General features: G+C 40.1%; 1 protein-coding gene across 1 annotated transcript in view; it reads right to left on the bottom strand.

The window, feature by feature from the left end:
* Positions 1–22,581, bottom strand: part of Enpep (glutamyl aminopeptidase) — a 90,543-nt gene that overhangs the window by 32,351 nt on the left and 35,611 nt on the right. The window contains exons 7-10 of the mRNA XM_008833705.3: positions 16,119–16,253; positions 14,199–14,264; positions 9,623–9,688; positions 9,382–9,533 (exon numbers count right to left, since the gene is read on the bottom strand). Coding sequence (XP_008831927.1) covers positions 9,382–9,533; positions 9,623–9,688; positions 14,199–14,264; positions 16,119–16,253 — 419 coding nt within the window. The remainder of the gene's footprint in view (positions 1–9,381; positions 9,534–9,622; positions 9,689–14,198; positions 14,265–16,118; positions 16,254–22,581) is intronic.

Genomic DNA, 22,581 nt, shown 5'->3' with positions numbered 1-22,581 from the left:
AGAATTCAGGCTCTCTGTAAAATTCTGATAAGAAAATGTAGTTTAGAAGCTTAGAAATGTGTTGAAGTTCTACCCCCACATCTCGGGAGCATCTCACACTCTTCCCTAGACATCCCTTAATAACCAGAACATGAGAATGAGCCTTGCAAAGGGAAATTCACCAGGTAAGCTTATTTCAGAGTTTTTCCAGTGTTCAACAACTTAGTGTCTTCAGGAAATGAGGGGAAGGGAGAAGGGGAGTTAGCTTCGTTTTATTGTTTGTTTGTTGGTGTGGAATTGGAAGGCTGATCCAAGGGCTTCTTGTATGTCTTGAATGCACTCTATCATTGTGCTACTGTCAAACTTTTTGAGGCAGAGTCTCTCTAAACGACACAGGCTGACTTTGAACTCACCCTGTAGCACAGGCAGGTCTGGAACTCGTATTTCTGTCTCACAGGGTTATGTGTGGGCTTCAAATACCATAAAACCAGTGTATAAATGGTTTCCTGGGTCCCTCGGTGGATGCCCAGAGCTCACTCTTATCATCCCTTCGCCATGTTTGTTCTGCAGTTTCCAACGTGCTGCCTACCTGCTCACAGAGGGCTGCCCTCAGGCTGCTGGAACCTGAAAGCCCCAAATCCCAGGAAGTTCATTCTTCTGAAGGTAGCCTTTCACCGTGGCATATGGGAATGACGGTCTTTCTTACTCAGTCTGCCAGGAGTTCTCTGAAGTATGATCTGCGTGGGCTCCAGGTGACAACCCTACCTTGGTTTCCTGCGGCACCTCTGCTTGGCCTCCCCCAGTTTCCGGGTGTCTTCTCCCCTACCCCTCTCTTTAGAAAGCCTTCTCAAGGGGTCTCTTTAACTTGCCTCGCCTTCTCCAGGTCTACCTTTAGGGAGCCACCCTAAGAGCCCTTGAAGCTTCTCAGAAGACGCAACACCATACGATCCTACTTAACTCACTTTGCTGTTCTACTTTGCTGTCAGGAGGACGGCAGACCCTTCATATCTGCCCCCAACGGCTTTCCCAGTGTCAATCAGGCTGAGCAGGGAGCAAAAGGCTTCATGACCTGTGTGTATGTCTTTGGATCTGATCCCCTCTGTGGAACCACTCCATCCTAAAGGCTGGAGAAGTTGTGCTACTGGAAACAGGTATAAAAATACTACCCTGGGGGTGTTTAAGAGTCAAAAGTGGTAGGCCTATAATTTTCCAATTTTAGCACTACTGCATCTTTCCTAATCTCAGTCAAATAAAGAAACAAATTTGGGAATATAAAATTTCGAAGAATGGAGATTATATATATGAAATGGTAGCATTTTCTGTGTTAGTTAAGTTCATAAGTATCAGAAATCATCCTTGAAGGTGTAATGAGTGTTCTAACCTTGCTCCATCAGTGTTAAATATGGACAATCTAATTTTCTCCAGTGAAACTGACTCAATTGCCCCAGGATGGCACACCTACACCCATTCTTCTGCCTGTTGATGATGAATGGACTGTCAAAGGATCCAGGCTCCTGTGGTGAAGGAATCTCACTGATAGATAAGAAATAACCTCTTGGAGGAGATGGTGAAGGCTGCATCGTCGCCCACGCAGGGCTCATTTAGATGATGAAACTTTCTGTTCAGTAAGCATTTCCAATCTTGGATTAAACAGTGAGAGATATACTTAGACGGGATCACTGGACTCACAGTACAACCTAGTGATCACATTACCCACCAAACAAGAACAAATGGGAACAGAGAGAAGCTGAGCCTCAGGGTAGGAAAATGAACCAATTTTTTTTCTGGGTAAATGCAGATACTTTTCAGGCATTTTTATTAGTGTATATTAATTGAACAAAACAATTGGCTGCACAAAAATATTTATTATAATCTAATATTTTAGATTATATTTAGATAAATCTAATATTTATTATAATCTAATATTTTAGATTAGATAAAATAAGGAAGGCTCACTTCTGTTTTAATGTCTTATTTGTTCAACTCTTACTGATTTTAAAAAATATATTTATGGGCTGGAGAGATGGTTCAGTGGTTAAGAACACTGTTCTTGCAGAAGACCCGGGTTTGAATCCCAGCACCCATATGGCAGCTAACAAACTGTCCGTTACTCCAGTTCTAAGGGATCTGACTCCCTCTTCTGACCTCTACAGGCATTGCACGACATGGGTGCACTCCCATACATGCAGGCAATACACACATACACATAAAATAAAAATACTAAAATATTTTAAAAGGTATATATTTATTAATTCTTTGAGAATTTCATAGAAGTATTTTGATCACATTCACCCTCAACTCGTCCCTCTAAGTTTTCCTGGATCCACTTCCTCTCCCTACTGCCCCCCAATTTTGTGTCCTCTTTTTTTTTTTTAATAACCCATGGGCTTCAACCTGTGCTGTGCATGTGCTCCTGGGTTGGGGCTATCCTCCTGAAAGAAAACTGACTGTCTCCTCCTGAGACGCCAACTGCCCAAAGCTCCTCAGTTAGGGGTGGGCCTACTGTTGATTTTTGTTTATTTGTTTGTTCATTTTTGTTTCTTGAGACAGGATTTCCATGTAGCCCCAGCTGGCCTCAGATTCACTATGTAGACCAGGCTGCCCTCCATCTCACAGAGATTCACCTGTCTCTGTCTCCAGAGTGCTGGGATTAAAGGGGTGCGCCACCATGCCCTAAGGGGCTCTACTACTGATTTTTAACAAATGTTCTTGATAGGGGAGAACCTATTTTCTATTCTTTTCCTATGAACATCTAATTGTTTCGGTATATTTTATTTTATACAAACCTGATACACATATATTGACTTCATGATAAATGATCGCTAAAAGTCATGGCTCTGTGAATCAAAGCAAACTATGCACAGTATCTCTGGGTAAAAACCAAATAAAAATATTAAATTATGTTACTGCTGTGCTCTACTCTCTTGGTGAATAAATTTTTAAAATTATTATGACAAAAAGGGATTTTATGCCTGATGATATGTTTAGTTCACTTGGCTATAATTTTTATTTGCTTTTTGGGTGGAAAAGAAGTCATAGCTAAGATGTTTTTAACTCCATTCCCACCAGCTTAAAGTCAGGGTTGACCATCCTTGACTTAATGAATCAGTGCCTACACACAGGAGGAAACAATTACTGGGAAACTTTCCCAGTGGAAGCCTGTTTTGCAATACAAAATAATTTTAATTTTAATATCCAAACTCAGGCAGTACTATATATGGCCAATCTAATTTATCAGAGTATAAAACACCAACTATAAAAGTTTAAAATTGTTAACAGATCCAACCCAGAAACTACTAAGGTGACTTTGTACTTGAATTATCACCTAAAACAAGTCAGATCCATGTTCTGATTGAAGTATCAATGTTTAAAAAGGACTTAAAAGCAAAGAGGTCTTCTTCGTCATAGTGTTCCTTCTAAGGAGAGGACAGGTAGAGCAGTGTACACCCGAGTGACTCTCACTGGCAGAAGTTCCCAGTTTCCCTTTACACTGGTGTGAACTACTGGTTTCCAGAACTTGCATCATTACAATAAGATACCCAGTTCTCTGGACTGCATTTTCCATGGAAGAACTGAATGTCTGAGGCCTTCAGAAGGATGGGCCAGTAATGTTGTCCCAACAGAGTGACCACAACAGGCTTTCTGGATCCTTCTCCAGTTCAAGTACCAATCCACATCTTAGAATAATCTAATTAAAAATTCTGATCACTCTCTAGTCTATGATACCTTGTACAATCATTGTGCCTGGCGATATTAATTTTTGGAAATATCCAAGTATTGTTGTTAGTGTGGTTTAATTCCCAAAATGAGTTATAAGCAGAAAGCCAATTCTTTCATCAACTCTGTGGTATATGCATCCTATACTGTGTCTGTGAAGACTACAGTTCTCTGGAAATACAGTTATGACTGCTGTCCCATGGCTGAGAATATTCTTGGCAGAAAATATTCTCTGCAAATTCTCAGCATGTCATTTTTCAGTTAGAAATGTTAGCTTAGCAAAAAACTTTGGCACATCTGCCACACCTGTCAGCCCCCAGTCCAGGTCCCACCTCTCCATCACCTGTCACGTGGATTGCTGGCTACAGCTTTGTCTTGATGGCCTCAGTACTCCCCCATGGGCCAACACCTCCCTAGTACACCCCCCACCCTTCAACCTATCCACCATGGAACTGGAACTTGGAAAAATGCAGATATGATCCTTCCAGTTCTCTCCTTTGATTGCTTGAATTTTTACTCTACTATCCAAAAATGTTAGCATGGTCTGCATCTCTGCTCTGTGGCTTTCTCCTCGAAACCTTCCCCCACTTTTCCAGGCCGTCTGTGCTGCTCAGTTCTTATGGCCAGACTGCCTATGTTTAAATCACAGCCCCATCACTTACTCTCTGGGAAACCCTGAACAAGTTATTTAATCAGTCTCTGCCTCAATTTCCTCATCATTCTCATAAAACATGGCTAAAGTAAGCCAAGTAGTGCCAGCCCCATAGTCCGTGCTCAGTGCTGTAGATTATGTATGTGGCTCCCTTCAAACCCAGAGCACTTCATGTGTATTATTTCTGTATTGAGTAGCTAGGAAATTTTTTCATCAATTTTCTCATCTGGAATATTACATCTTGGGGAGAGAAAAATCTTCAGTGACACTTGTACACCTCTAGTGCCCCTCCCAATCAGTGCACATGTGCAACAAGACAGGATAATTTCTGTGAAACTTCCCAGCAGATGCCTCTTTCATATTAGAGAAATACTTTGAAATTTTTATTTCAAGGTTCTAGAAGTATTAAGGTTGGCAGTCTAAATTATTAAAACAAAAGAGCAACCACAAGTGAACCAGTTTACAGTTGCCAAACACTTTCCAAAACATCTTCACACCCTATAATTCTCCTTCCTTATGTTGTACTAATTACCCCTAATAATTGAGCTTGTGATAATTTACATATAAGACTAGAAAATAACATAAAAATCATTGCAAAAAAGGTGGGGACACGGGTGTCTTTATTTATTAGGAATCAGAGAGCAGGAGCTGGAGAGATGGCTTGGAGGTTAAGAACACTTGCTGTTCTTCCTCAGGACCTAAGTTCAATTCCCAGTACCCACATGGTGGCTAACAACCATCTGTAACTCCAGTTCTGGGAATCTGACACCCTCTTCTGGCCTCTGTGAAGCATGGCACACGAGGGGTGCACTTACGTACATGCAGGCAAAACACTCATACACATAAAATTAAAATAACAAATTAAAAGAAAAAAAAAAGAATCAGAGAGTGGAGCCTGCAAAGTACCTGAGGAGTGGGTAGGTGTAAAATTCTCTCCACTCAAACCAAATATTAAAAGTAGAGAGAGGAGACAGTAAGAATTAGGCATAGGTGAACCTGGAACAAAGTCCAGGGATTAGTGATGTACCATAATGTTCCAGTCTTTTCAGTGCCCATGCTGGGACGGTCAGCTGGACCAGAATGATGTCCCCAGAGAAGGACATTCAGTTTTCTAGGACTGGTCCCAGGGCTGGGTATCTTGAAAGTTTACTTATCTTTCCTTCAGTTAGGGAGGTTGGTACTCCAAAATGTATACAAAGTAACTGTAACTAAGCCAAAATGTTTATACTATTAAGACAAGGTTTAACGCTATGACTCCTAACTGCTGTAAGTGCTATAAGTGCTTTACTGGATTTATATTTTTGATACATTTTCTAAAATTCTAGCAAATTAAAGAAAATAACATTGGTTTGTAACTTTAGTTGAAATTCTTAGAGCACCTCAACTAGGTAGCTATGTTTAAATGTCAGGAGAAAATATCTTGTTTGGTGAAGTTGATAGTTTGATTTTTTAAGAAGATGAAATGCCCCCTCAAATTTGATATACTATATTTGTCAGTTAAAAATGTGGTGGCTCACGCCTTTAATCCCAGCACTTGGGAGGCAGAGGCAGGTGGATCTTTTTGAGTTCGAGGCCAGCCTGGTCTACATAGTGAGTTCCAGGACAGCTGGGGCTACAGGAAGACCCTGTCTCAAAAAGACAAAAAAAAAAAATTGCCTTTACTTATTTATTCCATGGACTACCTGTGTGTGTGTGTGTGTGTGTGTGTGTGTGCATGTGGAAGTCAGAGGACAATGTTTGGAAGTCAGTTCTCTCCTTTTACCATATGGGTTCCAGGGGTTCAACTCAGACCAACAGATTTGGCAGTAAGTGCCCATATCTGCTGAGCCATCTCGTGGCTCTATATTTGTGTTTTAATTAGACTTATAAAAAATGTAGGAAATAAAAATAGACTTATACATCTTTTTATTTGAGTGCTTATTCTTTGAAATTCAAAACAAATTCAACAATATTTAACTAGTAAAGTTTAGATGACTTTGACTATATTAGTAAGTTTTATGTTACATACAAGAGAGCTGGTTTAAATTTCTAAGTGAAGTGTAGCTTAAATGCTCTGGAGGAATTTAACTTGTGCAATTTGTACATAAATCCATCATTAATCAAAGATTAGAAAAGCTTCTGCTGAAAGCTCTGGCTCTCCCCAGCCTCCCCTTGGCAAGGACTTCTGGTTTTATTTCTGTAGTCTAAACTTACTTTTATTTAGCCACTATTTTCTAAATCATTCACAAGAGAAGATGACTTAACATTAAAATTCAATCAAATAAAGCGATTTTCCAGTTTTTCTATAGGTCACCCCACTTTTCTCACCTCATGAGCTTTAGTGTTCTTGCTGTCCTGTAAAATGGCAACGCTCTGAATGCTAGCTGATGCTCTGCAACCAGTTCCCAGAGGGCCACGGCCAGTGTTTCCACGTAACACGCAGTGGTGACCAAGGGCAAACTGAGCTGCAGAACCCCTGACAAATGGACGTCACTAAGTAGAGAAGAGAGCTTGCGCCTCCCATAGCTGGATCAACACCTACCACCTTCTCCCGCTCTTCCACCCTGGCCTTGTGGTAGGTAATTTTTCTGATTACGATTATCAGATGGTATATGTTTACAGCCTGCCGCCATGGCAACATTTTTAGCATGTTATCTATCCATTGGTTGGTTATCAAAGCTACGAGGCAGCAAATCACATTATACACACTGGCCAAAAAGTGTTTTGAGCTCCATCTCCTTCTTTCCTTTTCAAATGACATCTATTTAGCATCAAAGTCCGACAGCTTCCTTTTGCTCATATTCTATCAATGATAAAATCATTCTACCTGCTTCATATTTTACAATCACAATTTCCATTTGCACTTTGATCTTGGTTTTTCTGTTTCATACATGTCCAAAGTGATGGCCCTTCACAAATCCTCAAACATGCCCATCCTCCAAAACATACTGTCCAATAGGCAGATTTCTTTTCCCCCTAGAGATCTGCAGCCTGAGACCCAGGATCTCAGGGAGTCCTGCCTCCAGCGGCCCTTCCTTTGCAGGGCTCTCTATACAGATGCAGTTCTGCACACCCTCCACATCTTGGCCTTCCTTCCCCGTCTAATCCCTCATCTCACCGTAGTCACATTGTGTTACTTGGGAGCCACGTGTGTGATTAGGTGTCTAAAAGTGTCCTTGGCACCCTTGGACACTTGGTTTATTAGACTGAGTCAGAAGCTGAAAACACTTTTTGCTTCAGTGTTTAGAGACATTGCTCTAGCCTGTCTTTTTATCCGGGTTGTAGGTAGAAGTCCGATGCCAAGCTAACCACTGTGTTTCAGTTTCATAATGATAAGCTTTACATCATGCTGTACCACCAACCTGCCTCTTGTTTTGTTTTGTTTTGTTTTTTCCTTTTCGTACCGTGTACTGAGCAGGACCTCTTCATCACAATTTTTGTTTCTCTTCTAATTTATTTGGTAGAATTTTCTCCTTAAGTTTCTCTTTCCCTTTTCTGCCCCCTGCCCTCTTTTGGCATCAGGTTTTGTTATACAGTCCTTTGTATCTTGGAACTGGCTGCACAGACCAGGCTAGCCTCAAATTTGCAACGATCTTCCCGAGGCTCCTTCTGAGCGCTGGGGTTACACCATGCCCTGCTATGCCTGGCTGCCTTCTTCTTGAGAGACCCCTCTTGGTCAGGCTCTAGGCTTTGCACATTTGTCTTCTTTTTTGTATTTACTACCTATGTGTTTGTCCTATGTTTTTGGAGATTTTGGCCCAAATTTACTTCTACTTGGTCTATTTTTTCAAAGACCAAAATTTTAGTCCTCCTTATGTGTTCTGGATTGGTCTGTCTAAGACATTTTGCCTTAATTAATGGCCACAACAACATTTTTGATCTCTGAATATATGTCATAAGTTCATTTCTGGCTCCTCAGCTGTGCTCACAGAGGTTTTGAATTTTTTAATTTGTTTGTTAACGAGGGTTTAAACTTTTATGCTTAAAGGGTTTTTATGATCTTTTGCTGTCCATTCATATTTAAGAAAGGAGAATGGATCTATTGTTTTGTGTGTGTGCATGTTTGTGTGTGGGTGTGCACATGACAAGGCACGACAACCTTGATGTTGGGCCTCACCTCGACCTTGCTTGGGACAGGGCCTCTTTGTTACTGGCTTCTATAACAAAGGCTAGCTGGCTCCTGGGCTTCCAGGGAGTCTCCTGTCTCCACCTCCTCTTTTCCACAGAAGCACTGGGAATAGAGATGCACACTACTCTGCCTCTACACAGGTTCTGAGGATTCAAACTCAGGTCCTCACACCTGCATGAAGAGTTGATTATTCTTAATTGCTGGGCTGCCATGTCTCTACTATTGAGGAGGGAAATGTGTTTCGGAAACAAGCTTCTCTACTGAGTAGTGGCCTGGGAGCTTCAACCCACACATCTTGCAAATGCCGTTACTAGGGAGGCCTTCCTCTGGAGCCTCCACACAGTGGAAGTCCTTAGCTGTCTACTATTTTAGCCTATTTCTTGGGCAATAAGCCATCTAGATCTTTTGCCCTTAGCCACTGCCAGGCTTCTGAGAGTTCTGTATGGAGAGAGCAATAGTGGTGGATGGGGACAAAGCAGAGGGGGTAGGTCAGAATGGCACAGTCTGGACTTGACCGTTGCCGGTCCTAATTTCAGCACCATGTCTCATTACTGCTCTGTACTCTTCATGTGGCTCTGCAGAGCCTGCCAGGGATGGGAGCCCCTGTCTTTACCTGGCTGCACCTTCCTCCATTTATTTCCTGCCACTGTTTCTCCTGCCTTTCTCTCTCAATGCCTACCTCTCCACCAGCTGCCTGCGTCACCACCCACTTACGTTCTTTACCATCACCGCTTTATTTCTCTTAGTGCTTCCATTCCTTCACTGATGTCTGAGAAGAGCAGATGCAGATGCAGATGCTCAGTCTGTCTTGGCTAGTTTTGAACCCTCTGTCACCATCAACTACACACTGATAACAGGACCAAAGCATACGACCCATATTTCTGCTGAATTTCTATTATCTTTTAGAAGCACTGGAATGCCTTACCCAAGGGCAGATGGTGGCTGAGAAGGATCAGCTTTGGAGTCCAACAGAAAGCGTTTCTGTATGATATTTTGCCTGTTGTTCACATTAAGCACAGGATAACCCATCTGACTAGTCCAGGTGTCCATCACTTCTTTCACTGGTAGATTGCTTGCCTGAGATTAGAAAAAAAAGCAGAGTTTAATTTATAAACCAGAGAAAACAGAAGGGTGAGATCAATCATAAAGAACGCACCATTTCTTACCTCTTCCAGCGACTCCCAAAAGTCTGAAGTTTTTGCATTCTTGAATTGAAATTTTTTCAAGTAAATCTGCATATAAAAGAGGAGTGTTTCAGAAGTCAGCCTTGGGCTTTCTCATACCTCAGCATGCCTGAACCCCTCCTCAGCCACTCAGCTGCCTCCTCCCTCAGCAAAGAAGGAACCAGAAAAGCATGCAAACAATGCTTATGGCTTTCTCCCAGTAAAACACCATTCACGGACATTGATATTTGAATGCCGTGTCATTTTCATGTTATTAAATATTCTTTGGGTTGTTCAACCATCTTACAGGGCGGAGCCTTCTTTAGTGCATGAACTTTATAAACAACGGTAACAAGCTGGCTTTGCTGTGCTAAGGAAATGAGTATGCAAAGTTCTGCATAAAGATGATGAAGATGGTGATGGATGAACTGAAGAAATGATTCTTCTTCGTCGTCTTCATCTTCTTCTTTTTTTTTTTTTTTTGGTTTTTTTGAGACAGGGTCTCCCTATAGCCCCAGCTGGCCTGGAATTCCCTATTAGACCAGGCTGGCCTCGAACTCAGAGACTTGCCTGTCTCTGCCTCCCAACTGCTGGGATTAAAGGTGTGCATCACCATGCCTGGCAAAATGATTTTTCTTGAGTATTTATTTTTATCTTATGTGTAAGAGTGCTTTGCCTGCATGTCTGTAAACACTCCCATGTCTTGCAATACCCACAGAAACCAGAAGAGAGTGTTGACTCTCCTGGAACAGGGGACAGTTCCAGTTATGGACAGTTGTGAGCTGCCATGTGGGTGCTGGGAACCGAACCTGGGCCCTCTGAGAGAGCAGTCACTGCTCTAAACTACTGAGCCATATCTCTAGCCCTATTATTTATTTTAAGGAATAAGTCTCCACCTTCAAATAATTTTAAAACAAATATTTTATAGAGAAAACGCCCCCCTTTCACAGTTCTGTTCACAACACCCCTCTGTACAGGAATTTCAGAAATAGCATGATACATTCCCAGAGGAAATTCCCAGTCTTTTCCTAAGCCTCTAACTGCTCATTGCTCAAAGAGGGAGGATGTCTTGAGGAGACCTGTCAAAGTTCCTGCTGTGTCTCTCCCAGTGCTTTCTAGATTTGTGCTCCTTTACCTGTGGACATTTTGTGTAGAAAAAAAGACTTTTTAAAGTTTTCTTAGTGGTTCTTAGTGGTTAGCTTTGTATATAACATGCTCACTCTAAGTTTCTATAATTTTCAGTAGGTGCTAGATCTAAGTCACATTATCATCTAAATTCCTCTTTATTTCAGGCACAGAGAGATAAAACAAAATTAGCAAAACTCTGGGAAGACTGGGGCAGGGCTGAGGCTAGATTGGAGCCTCTTTATTAGTTCTTTTGGCTAATTCACTTTTCAACGTTGCCGCCAGAGGGCAGGCGAAGGAAGGGAAGGAGGCTCTGCAACTGTTTCTGGTCTTGCTTCCAGAGTGTTACACTAATCATCCATTGACTCTTCATGAAACGATTGGAAACTTAGTATAATTAATTCCAACTACAGCTATGTGCCAGTGTCTTTTTCTGCTCTTTAGTACTTTCATAAAATTGAATTTGAGTTTTTCTCATAGATGTTTTGTTGTTGTTTATTTATTTGGGGGACAGGATCTCTCTGTGTAGCCCAGGGCGGCTTTGAACTTGTGTCTGTCCTTTTGCTAAGGGGTTTATTTCTGTGTGCATAAGGTCGTGAGCTCAGATATAGACAATCTTGTAATTGGATGTTAAATTTTATTTAATACAGCGCCCACATGTTTGAGGTGAAAGAAACTGCCCTAATTGTCTCAGTGTCCTTAGAGGAAGGGTGGACTTGCCTGAGCCTCTTAGGAGAGTCTGAATCCTGGACCAGTGTGGGTGTTCATCTGGCATTGTTTCTTTTTGCATTGTAATTTATTGCTCCACCTGAGCTAGAGGCTGAATGGAAATTCATATAAATACTACTACAAGATACTACTTTTATTTTGTCTAGACCAGTATATTCTGTACTAAGAATTTCTCTTCTTCCCTTTGAAAAGGGAGATAATCATATCTTTTTAAAAATATTTTATATATTATTTTTTATTTTATGTGTGTGGGTATATTGCCTGCATGTATGTAAATGCACCAGTGTCATGCAAAGCCTACAGAGGCCAGAAGAGGGTATCAGATACCCTGAAGCTGCAGTTACAGACAGTAGTTAGCTGCCATGTGGGTGATGGGAATCGAACCCGAGTCCTCTCGAAGAACAGCAAGTGTTCTTAACCACTGAGCCATCTCGCCAGCCCTACAGTATTGTCCTTGTAGCCTAATTTGCATGACAACCTGGGCCATAGCCCCATGTTAGTTGGCATTAGTGAGCACAAAGGGAAAAATATGTGTCTATTGTTAGTGTCCCAGAAAGGACATTTCCCAGCCTAGCTGTTCTCTTACCAGGAGTATTATTAATTCTAGTAGAAAACAAAGATGCACCTATTTCTCATAACTGTGTGTTGTTACCAATGCTCACTTTAAAATGCACAAGCCTGGCCTTAAGGGTTTGTAGTTGACAGCCGCATTATTTTGCCATGTGATGTTGCACTTGGGGGCATGAGAGAAAGCAGACAGCTGGCCCCACCCAGGTTCTGTATCTGTCTGTTCCCAATGGAGAGCCACTCTGGGCAGAAACACCTTGAACTCATTTCCTGAACCACAGGACTCGGGTAAGAATTGTGGTTTGATGACAGCAGTCCAAGGGGGGGTTCTGTTGGGAGGTTTCCATTTATATAGTTTCATTCTAAATTGTCCTAGATGATGAGAGCTTGTTAAAGTGCTCTGTATTAATATATACTATTTTCAGATATCAGCCAGATTTGAAAATTGAAAAAAAAACAGTGAGTACTTTGGTGTATTTTTTTCTATAAATTCATTCGTAACATTATCGTGGTATGAAAAGCCAGCATCTACTGATCCTAATTAAATTTTTGGGATCATCTGTAGTCATGATTAGAGCAGAAGACTATTATGACTTGAGAAATATTAGTTTTAGATGAGCCTTTTCAAATTATAGTGGACATCAGATTAAAGGAGATATTAAATTATTATTGAATTATTAGCTTAGCAATCCACTTTTAAGGATTCTTCTGATACTTTTCTAGAAAGTTATATGAAGGACCATTTAATTTAGAGTTGGCTCTGAAGACGCCAAGAATGCATTATTCATGGGTGACAATTTAGAGTGAAACTATATCAATGGAATTGTAACTTAATTTTTGAAAGTAAGTTTTCTTTATTTTGTTCTACCCAGTCCATTGTAGACCATTCATTCACTCAACAAACATCTAGATCACCCATATGTGTGAAGAATTCTATAGACAGTGAAGCATAAACTGACAGAGCCTCCATAAAGATGGACAATGAGATGTGGTGACTTTTGAGTTTGAAGCTCATTGAAAGGTTGCATAAGCGCAAGGAGAGCTTCTCTGTATCACCACCTATCCTCACAGACCATTTCATTAATGAACAAAGGAGTGAAATGTCCTTGTGTGCACCCAAAATGATTCCTGCATTTTGCTGGTACTTTAATAGTCACGTGGGCATTTTAGGTCCAAAAAGAACAACTTCCCTTTGGGGGAATCATAGAGAGAGCTAAGCGCCACCTCGGAGAAGCAATAGCTGGAGCTACAGGAGTGGAGGCACTGCCCAGCATCATCCTGGGAAATCACATGATGACGAACTGATACACTGTAAAAGGTTTCTCTTTCCTGCTGTTTAGGCTGGATGCCACCAGCACTCCGCTCCCCACCCCCTCCGAGTCCCTGGCTAGCACAGCAGGGAGAATGGAGGGGGAGGCAAGCAGCTGGTGTGGCTCTGTATCTAGAATGACACAGGCCCATCCAGAAAACAGGCCAGTTAAAAGGACATGCTGTGTCTACTTTAATAGTCTAGAGTATGAAATGCCAGCCCTGAGATCAGTGACTCAGGATCTTCTAGGAGAACATCAACAAAAATAAAATGTCCACTGGGTGATATTTTTGCACAAGAGAGAGTCGAGCATAAGATGTACTCTTTGTTTCCCTTCCCAAGAGGAAACACAGTCTCATTACTCATCAGTTCCATAAGAGTAAGAGTGCTGAAATTGTTTTCCAACTCAATAATAAGGAAAGATATTATACTTTCTGTATGAGAAGACTCGCAGAGATAGATTTAGATGTTTGTGTTGTGTTGTTACGGGAATTAGCAGCACATTGGTCTTGGACTTACCTCCAGTGATGTGAGAAAATAACTGGTTGTTTAAACCATCAAGTCTACAATATTTTGTCACAGCGGCTACCGACCACATATGTAAAGAATAGCCAGGATCACTAAGCAATCCACCTTAACTTCTCCATGCAGCTTTTGGTAAATGATTGTTACAGATAAAGTGTGGAATCTTAACTTGATTCAAAGTCTCCTTTTAACTGTTTCCTATCTTATCTGTCCCTATGCAGGGAAAGTAAGAGGTAATTTTCGTCAATCAATAATGTAGCTTAACAATCATCAGCAATCTATCTGTATAGTTTACTTTTACCATCACTAACTAATAAAGCATACCTGGCAACCTTTTTGAAAATTATCTGGTGTTATCCAGTCTTGAAGCATTCTCAGAATAGAAGCTCCCTATGGTGAGAAAAAAGACAGATTAATCCAAAAGCAATGCGAGGAATTGTGGTCAGTCCCCACCGCTGTGGCATGTCATGATTAAGTCTTTGAGCTTACTTCTCAGAGATCATCCTTCTGAATTACATGGTTACAGCGATATGATTTAGGATGAAAGCACCACTTGGCACACTACAGATACTTCTAAACAAGGACAAGGTAAACTAGGCTCCACTGGTTACTGCACTTCCCCAAGTGAGCCAGCAGATGGCACTTTGTTGATGCAAGAAAAAGCGGTCCCCAAATTACATTCTTGAATGAAGCTGTAATTTCAGGGTAATATTCTGGTAAATCATGTGGCATAGACTCATGTGGGAAAAAATTATATTTAACAGAATAAAGCAGAGAATAAAATGGCTATTAAATTGTTTAACATGACTAGATAAACAATGTAGGCATAAAACCTTTCTCTTCAAAAATGGTTCATTTTATTTGGCTTTTATGCAGCTGAAGAATTGGAGGAGTGCCTCTGCTTCTAAATTCTTTCACTGGTTTAATACTGAACCCAGTGGGCTAATACTGAAATGCAATATCTGTAATATTTTAAGTCAATTTTCAAGTAATGGATCAGAAGAATATTGCCTCCCCACTTAGTAACTTTTACATTTCTCTAAAAAATAAAGAATAAATAAAAACCATCTGTTTATTTCTAACAATATTTAAAGCCTCTGGAACATCCAGGACTTGGAGAATTGCTTCTAATTTTCCCTGTGTGTGTTACTAAAACAGAACATATCACCAATAACTTAAAAGAAGAAAATGAAACCTGGAAAGATGCCATGGGAATATTATGAGAAGGAAAGTCACAGAATATGCCATAAATTTCAAATAATAGCTTTGTCACTTAAGCCAATTTTAATAAGTACTCATTTTAATAATTATAAATGTATGTAATTGTGTTTATGCTTCATCCAAGATAACAGTAGCTTTAGAGTAACTTAATGTAATGGTTAAACCATGAGGAACTGAGATAGAAAATTATTCAAATAAAAATTTAAATTATGTTGCATGTAAGTATGGGATATGTGTGAAACTGCCATTGTGAAGGATTGTGAGGGAGAATGGGAAGCAAAAGCTTGGGATTGCGCGTTGTCAGCCGCAGCTCATAAAGCTTTCGTTGGTAAAAGTCCCTCATCTACAGTATGCAAACACAGTCATCTTATGCAAAAAGGGATAAAGATTTTCCCCTCCAATTAAATTGAATTTGAATGTTTGTTGTGAACATTAAATTTTGTGTTTGTTGTAAACATTTTCTACTAGGAAAGTTGCCCTTGAAGACGGCATTTCTCACTGACCACACAGCAGAACAGTAAGATTATCTTTTAAGAAAAATATTAAGTGCTGCTAAGATGGTAATGCACTTGCTGTCAAGGCTGATGGTCTGTGTTGGATCTGCAGGACCCAGATGGTGAAAGGTGAAGGGAACTGACCCATCCCAAGCTGTCCTCTGACCGCCACATGCACAAGTGGACACCCTCCCCTACAGAAAAAAATAATATAATGTACAAATTAAAAGACCACTCAATTTTAACATTTAAGATAAAAACATGTTTAATTGTCAGAATGAAAGTGACTTTAAGCAAAAGGGAAAAGAAAGAATGTGGGAAGCTGGGTTTAAAATCCTGTGGCAATGTTCAGCATTTATTTGTTAAACTACAGAGAAGCAGCTATTGAAAATTTAGCACTGCATTCTCCAGTTTCCCAGAGCCCACAGGAAGAATCTAAACATTTTTTAACCTTCTTTCTTTTGGCATCTGCATCTACTGAAAGTCAATAAACAGGAAGATGTTCAATACAAGGTCATGTCTTGCCTACCTTGCTGTATGATATTCCATCAAACACAGAAGTTATTTCAGCGGGAGTTGACACAGTAACAACAATTGGGTGTGAAGACATTAAAGAATCATCTTCTTGCACAGGTAACACATCCTCAAGTAACACTTGTTCAAGCTGAAAAGACAGAGGAGCAAAGACATGGAGCGCCCCCTCCGGAATGGCTTGTTTTATAAAACCATACATAATAAAAATTGTGGGGAAATAATAGAAGTGCCTCAGAGCAATCATCAGGTTTTTAAGTTAGTCACTCTGTGTCAACTGCTCCACAATGATTTCTTTCCCCTCTCGTGTTTATGACTATTGATTTCTGTCTGACAGGCCAAGTGAGCAGCCATGAATTCTGCTACCTTTCTGTGGCTTTAAACTGGGACAAACTTTTCAAGCTCTACTTCTAAAAGGAGAGCTTGTTCTTTTAGCTTATATTTTCCAGCGGCTTTGTTTCCACTTATAATAGACAAGATGCTATTGTTGAGTGATAGCTACAAGTCAAAACAGATTTGACTTAGATTTTCCTGCTTGTTTTGTTTTGTACATCTATGAGGTTTAGGTAAGAAGGAAAAATCCTGTTCTCAGCCAGGCGATTTGACTGTGGCTTTAATTCATTGTGATATTGGAGGGTATTAATGTCTTCTTGGCCTTCAGACTTTTCACCAATGAAGTGAGTTATTATGGTTCTCAAAAAGCTCTATCACTAAATATATCTATTTATCTGACTCCCTTAAACTGGGAACTCCTTGAGGGTTAAAAACATGTTTTAAAAAATGTTTTGGCCAGGTGGTGTATGCTTTCAATCCTAGCACATGGGAGGCAAAGGCAGGTAAATTTCTGTGAGTTCAAGGCCAGCATGACCTACATAGTAAATTCCAGGTCAGCCAGGGCTACATAGTCAGATCCTGTCTCAAAAAACGAGATATGATGTTGTACTGTCAGCTAAAGAAAAATGAAGAGATGACTGTATTATAACTGTATTATGTGACTAAATTTCATTGAAGCTTCAAAAACTGCATAATTCTTCTGGAACATAATAATTTTTCTTTGCCTTCTTTTCCCTGGTGTTAGAGGTTGATCCCAGGACCTTGCACATGCCAAGAAAGGACTCTACCACCGAATTACAACCCTAGCCCTTGGTTGTCCAAGTCAGGAACTTGCTGTGTACCTTAAGCTGACTTGAAACTCTTGACTCCACTGCCTCAGGCTCACAAGTGCTGGGATCGCAGGTGTGTGCAACCAAGCTCGACTGAGCCAATACTTTTGAAACACAAATATTGAAATATTAAGCAATACTAAAATGTTCTATTTCTTACACCTTGATATGAGAAATACAAGTTATACTTCAATAGAGAAAATAAAGCATGATTTTATATCTGCATAGTTCATTTTCAATAACTGTGAAATCACCAATTTTATTGTAGATGAACTGCAGATATTATTTTATCTCCTGGAGTCATTCAAAGTGAGTAGAGACATTTTGGCTGTTACTCTGAAGCAGCAGTTAATAACAGTTGGTAGACAAGAGGTCAGGAACCTTGCTAAATATGCTACAAAGCACAAGCCTGCCCACGCAGCACAGCAGTCATTATCTTGCCCCAAGTGTTAACAATTTCATGGTTAAAAACCCTGATGTAGACTAAATTTTAAAGGAGCAACTGTTGTAATTAACTTTTACTTTTTAAAAACTTTTTCCAGCTTTGCAGCCCTGGGCGGCACAACCACCAGCTTTCTGGTGCCAGTATCTTTCCTGGGTGAGTCCCATGGTGCCCACTGTGCCTTGACTCCCCCAGCCTCATTCACCCTCCCAGCTAACCCACTCCATCTCTCCTCCTAGCCGGGGTACTGGCCCATTACTTGTCTTGGTGGCCCAGACCCCTGGACTGACCTTTTGGCCCAGAATCCCCACTGCTTCCTGATCCTTTGCACCCAGGTCCTCCCAGTAGTCCCCAGGAGCCCTCAGGGGCCTCTTCCTGTCCCCACCTTCTTTTGCATCCCTGGGTGGCACAGCCACCAACTTCCTGGGACCAGCATCTTTCCTGGGCCCTGCTCCCAGGCCAGCCCAACCCCCAAATTCCTGAGGTCGGCATCTTTCCTGTAAGGATCCAGACCTTAGGAGAAAGCCTGAGAGCATCTGATCCTCATCTGAATTGGGCTCTGGGGGAACTCTTGAAGACAAAAGCAATCCAGCCACTCCAATAAAAAATCAAAAGAGAGAACCAGAAGCCTAGCCCAACCAGCTTTTTATGGCCAACAAGTAAACCACAAAGACACATAAAGTTCACAAAAAGAAGCAGACCTAAACTCAACAAAGGAAGGCTTGAGTTTCACACAAGAATCAGAAACTACAAAAGAAATCTACATGTCATAAAGTCACAGAAAAAAAAATAATAATATGAAAAATCAAAATAATATATCCCCACCAGTACCAACAGTCCTCTAGAGGAGTAAAATGAGAACCCCCTAGAGATAATGCAGGACATGGAACCCAAAAGAACAATTATAAACATGATAAAAGAATTCGGTGAATTTAAAGAAAACACAAAGAAATCAAAGAACTGAAGGAAGATAGGGATAAACTTCTGAATGAATTCAGAAAAGAGTTAGAAATGTTGAAGATTACTCAGGCTGAAAAGGAGAAGGAAGTGAAACACTCAGTAGGCCAATTAGAAATGACAGGAGAAAGCCTCACCAATAGGATGAATGAAATGGAAAACAGAATATCAAGACTGGAAGATAAAGTGGACAAATTAGTCCACTCAAGCAAACATTATGAAAAATTTAAGAAAACACAAGAATGGAATATGTAGAAATTGTGTGACATCATAAAAAGACCAAACTTACAAATCATAGACCTATAGGAAGGAGAAGAATCTTAGTACAGTGGTATGGACCAGATCTTCAACAGGATTGTAGAAGAAAATTTCCCAAAATTAAACAAAGAAATGCCCATACAAATACAAGAAGCATGTAGAACACCAAATAGAGAGGACCAGAAAAGAAACTCTCCACAGCACATCATAGTAAAAACACTAAACGTATAAAACAAAGAGACAATACTGAGAAACAACAAGTCACATATGAAGGAAAACCCATTAGGATTCAGCTGAATTTTCAGTGCAAACTATGAAAGCCAAAAGAGCCTGGACTAAAGTACTCCCAGTTTTAAATGACCATAGATGCCAACCCAGATTACTATATCCAGCCAAAATGTCTATTATAGTTGCAGGGGAAATAAAAATCTTCCATGACATAAATAGGCTGAAAGAATTCATGTCCACAAAACCAGCCCTTCAGAGAGTTCTGGAAGCAAGACTGGAGATCTTCTGAATGATGAATGGCTCAAAGGGGAAATTAAGAAAGAAATAAAAGTATTCCTGGACTAAATGAAAAGGACAATACAACACAACAAATCCTTTGGGATACATTGAAAGCAATCCTTAGAGGGATGTTTATAGCTTTAAGTGCCTACATTAAAAAATCAGAAAGAACACAATAAATGACTTAACATTGCAACTCAAGACACTTGAAAAGCAACAAAAAATAAAACCCAAACCCAGCAGACAAGAAGAAATAATGAAATTCAGAGCAGAAATTGATGAAATAGAAACAAAGAAAACAATACAAAGAATCAACAAATCCAAGAGCTGGTTCTTGGAAAACGTAAACAAGATTGACAGACTGCTAACCCAGTTAACCAACAAAAAGAAAGAGCACCTACAAATCAACCAAATCAGAGATGAAAGGGGAAACATCACAACAGACACCAAAAAGATCCAGAACATTATAAGGGAATACTTTAGAAACCTATACGCCACTAAATTTGAAAATCTAAAAGAAATGGACAGGTATCTAAAAGCATGGGAACCATCAAAACTAAACCAAGAAGAGAGTAACAGCTTAAACAGACTTACAACACATGAGGAAATTGAAACTGTAATACAAAACCTGAAAAGATAGAAATGGAGGGAGAACTTCCACATTCCTTCTATGAAGCCAGCATCACTCTAATACCAAAGCCAGGTAAAGATACAACCAAAAAAGAAAACTATAGACCCATATCCTTAATGAACATAGATGCAAAAATTCTCAACAAAATACTTGTAAACCGCATACAGACACACATCAAAAAGATCATTCACCATGATCAAGTAGGCTTTATTCCAGAGATGCAGGGATGGTTCAATATACGTAAGTCAATAAATGTCATAAATCATATACATTGGCTCAAAGATGAGAAACACATGGTCATTGACAAAATTCAAAATGCATTTATGTTCCAAGTCCTAGAGGGAATTGGACTGGAGGGAACATACCTCAACATAATTAAAGTCATATATAACAAACCCACAGCCAACATCATTCTAAATGGAGAAAAGCTGGAAGTATTCCCATTGAAATCAGGAACCAGACAAGGCTGCCCACTATCTCCACTTCTCTTTAACATAGTGCTTGAAACTCTTGCAAGAGCAATAAAACAAGAGCAGGAAATTATAGAAGTAATAATTAGAAAAGAAGAGCTCAAATTATCCCTTTTTGCAGATGGTATGATATCTAAGAGACATTTTTTTCGTGAAACTCTTGCAACACCAATAAGACAAAAGAAGGAAATTAAAGGAGTAATAATTGAAAAAGAGAGATTGAATTATCCCTTTTTTCAGATGATGTGATATTATACCTAAGAGATGCCAAAAAATTATACCAGAAGACTCCAGAAATTATTAATATGTTCAGTAAAGTGGCAGGGTGCAAAATTAATCTACAAAAGTCTGTAGCCTTTCTATATACCAATAATAAGCAATCAGAGAAAGAGCACATGGAAACACTCCCTTTCACAATAGCTGCAAAAAAGAATAATAAAATATCTCCTAATAAACCTGACCTCTGCATTTAAAGACCTGACATTAAAGACCTCTGCAACAAAAATTTTAAATCATTAAAGAAGGAGATTGAGGAAGACATCAGAAGATGGAAGTACCTCCCATGCTCATGGATTGGAAGAATTAATATTGTTAAAATGACCATCCCACCAAAGCCATTTATAGATTCAATGCAATGCCAATAAAAATCCCCATGACGTTTTTTCACAGAATTGGAAAAACACATCCTAATATTCATGTGGAAGCACAAAAGACCTTGGATAGCCAAAGCAACCCTGAGCACTAAGAGCAATGCCAGAGGGATTACTATACCAGATTTTAAACTGTATTAAAGAGCTACAGTCATCAAAACAACATGGTACTGGCACAAAAATAGACCCGTAGATCAATGGAACAAAACTGAAGATCTAAATATGAGTACATGCAGTTTCAGCCACCTGATATTTGACAAAGGGGCTAAGAACATTCACTGGAGGAAAGACAGCATGATCAGCAAATGGTGCTTGCAAAACTAGATCTCTACCTGTAGAAGAATGAAGCTAAATTCCTATTTTTCACCTTGCACAAAAGTCAACTCCAAATGGATCAAAGATCTCAATGTGAAGCCTGAAACTCTGAAACTGTTAGAAGAAAACATTGGCAATAACCTACAAGAAATAGGTGTAGGAAAGGATTTTTTAAACCAGAATTCAATTGCTCAGGAAATAAGTCGTCAAGAGCAAACAAATGGGAGCTCATTAAACTAAAAAGCTTCCCTACATCAAAAGAAGCAACCAAGGAAGTAAAGAGAAATTGCACAGAATGGGAGAAAATCTTCTCCAGCAACACATCTGACAGAGGTTTAACATCCAGAATATATAATGGGAACTCAAAAAAAAGAATCAAGACAGGAAGTAACCCAATTAAAAGATGGGTTAAGGAGGTGAACAGAGCGTTCTCAAAAGAAGAAATAGTCTCTCCTACCCACAGGCCTCTCTCCTGAGTAAGTCCATTGCGCCCTCCGCGCCTTAACTCCCCAGCCCCATTCACCCTCCCATCACCCCTGCCATTCTCTCCTCCGAGTTTGGGTCCTGTCCCATTCCTTGTCTTGGGGCCTCAGATACCTGGGGAATCAATACTGCTTCCTGATCCTTTCCATGCAGACCAACGCAGTGCCTTCTCTGGGCCCCAGGAGCACTGCTTCTGGGCCTGGCCCCGCCACCACTCCTTGGCATGTACCCAAAGAACTCATCCTATTGCAGACACTTGTACATCCATGTTTGTTGCTTCTCTTTCCACAATAGCTAAGAGATGGAAGCAACCTAAGTGTCCCTCAATTGACAAATGGATAATGAAAATGTGGTTCATTTATACGATGGAGTTTTACTCAGCAATAAAGAAAGATGAAATCACGAAATTTGCAGGTAAATAGATGGATCTAGAAACTTTTATACTAAGTGAAGTAACACAGGCTCAGAAAACAAAACAAAACAAACATAAAAAATCGATGTATATTCTCCCTCATATGTAAACCCTAGAACCAAATCCTGATAAGTGAGTATGTATCCAGACATAACTACAGGAACCAGGATAAT

The sequence above is a fragment of the Nannospalax galili genome, unplaced genomic scaffold (assembly GCF_000622305.1).
Source record: "Nannospalax galili isolate Female #2095 unplaced genomic scaffold, S.galili_v1.0 scaffold216, whole genome shotgun sequence".
Classification (NCBI taxonomy): domain Eukaryota; kingdom Metazoa; phylum Chordata; class Mammalia; order Rodentia; family Spalacidae; genus Nannospalax; species Nannospalax galili.
Note: the sequence above shows the minus strand (reverse complement) of the source record. Positions and strands in the feature narration are given on the sequence as shown.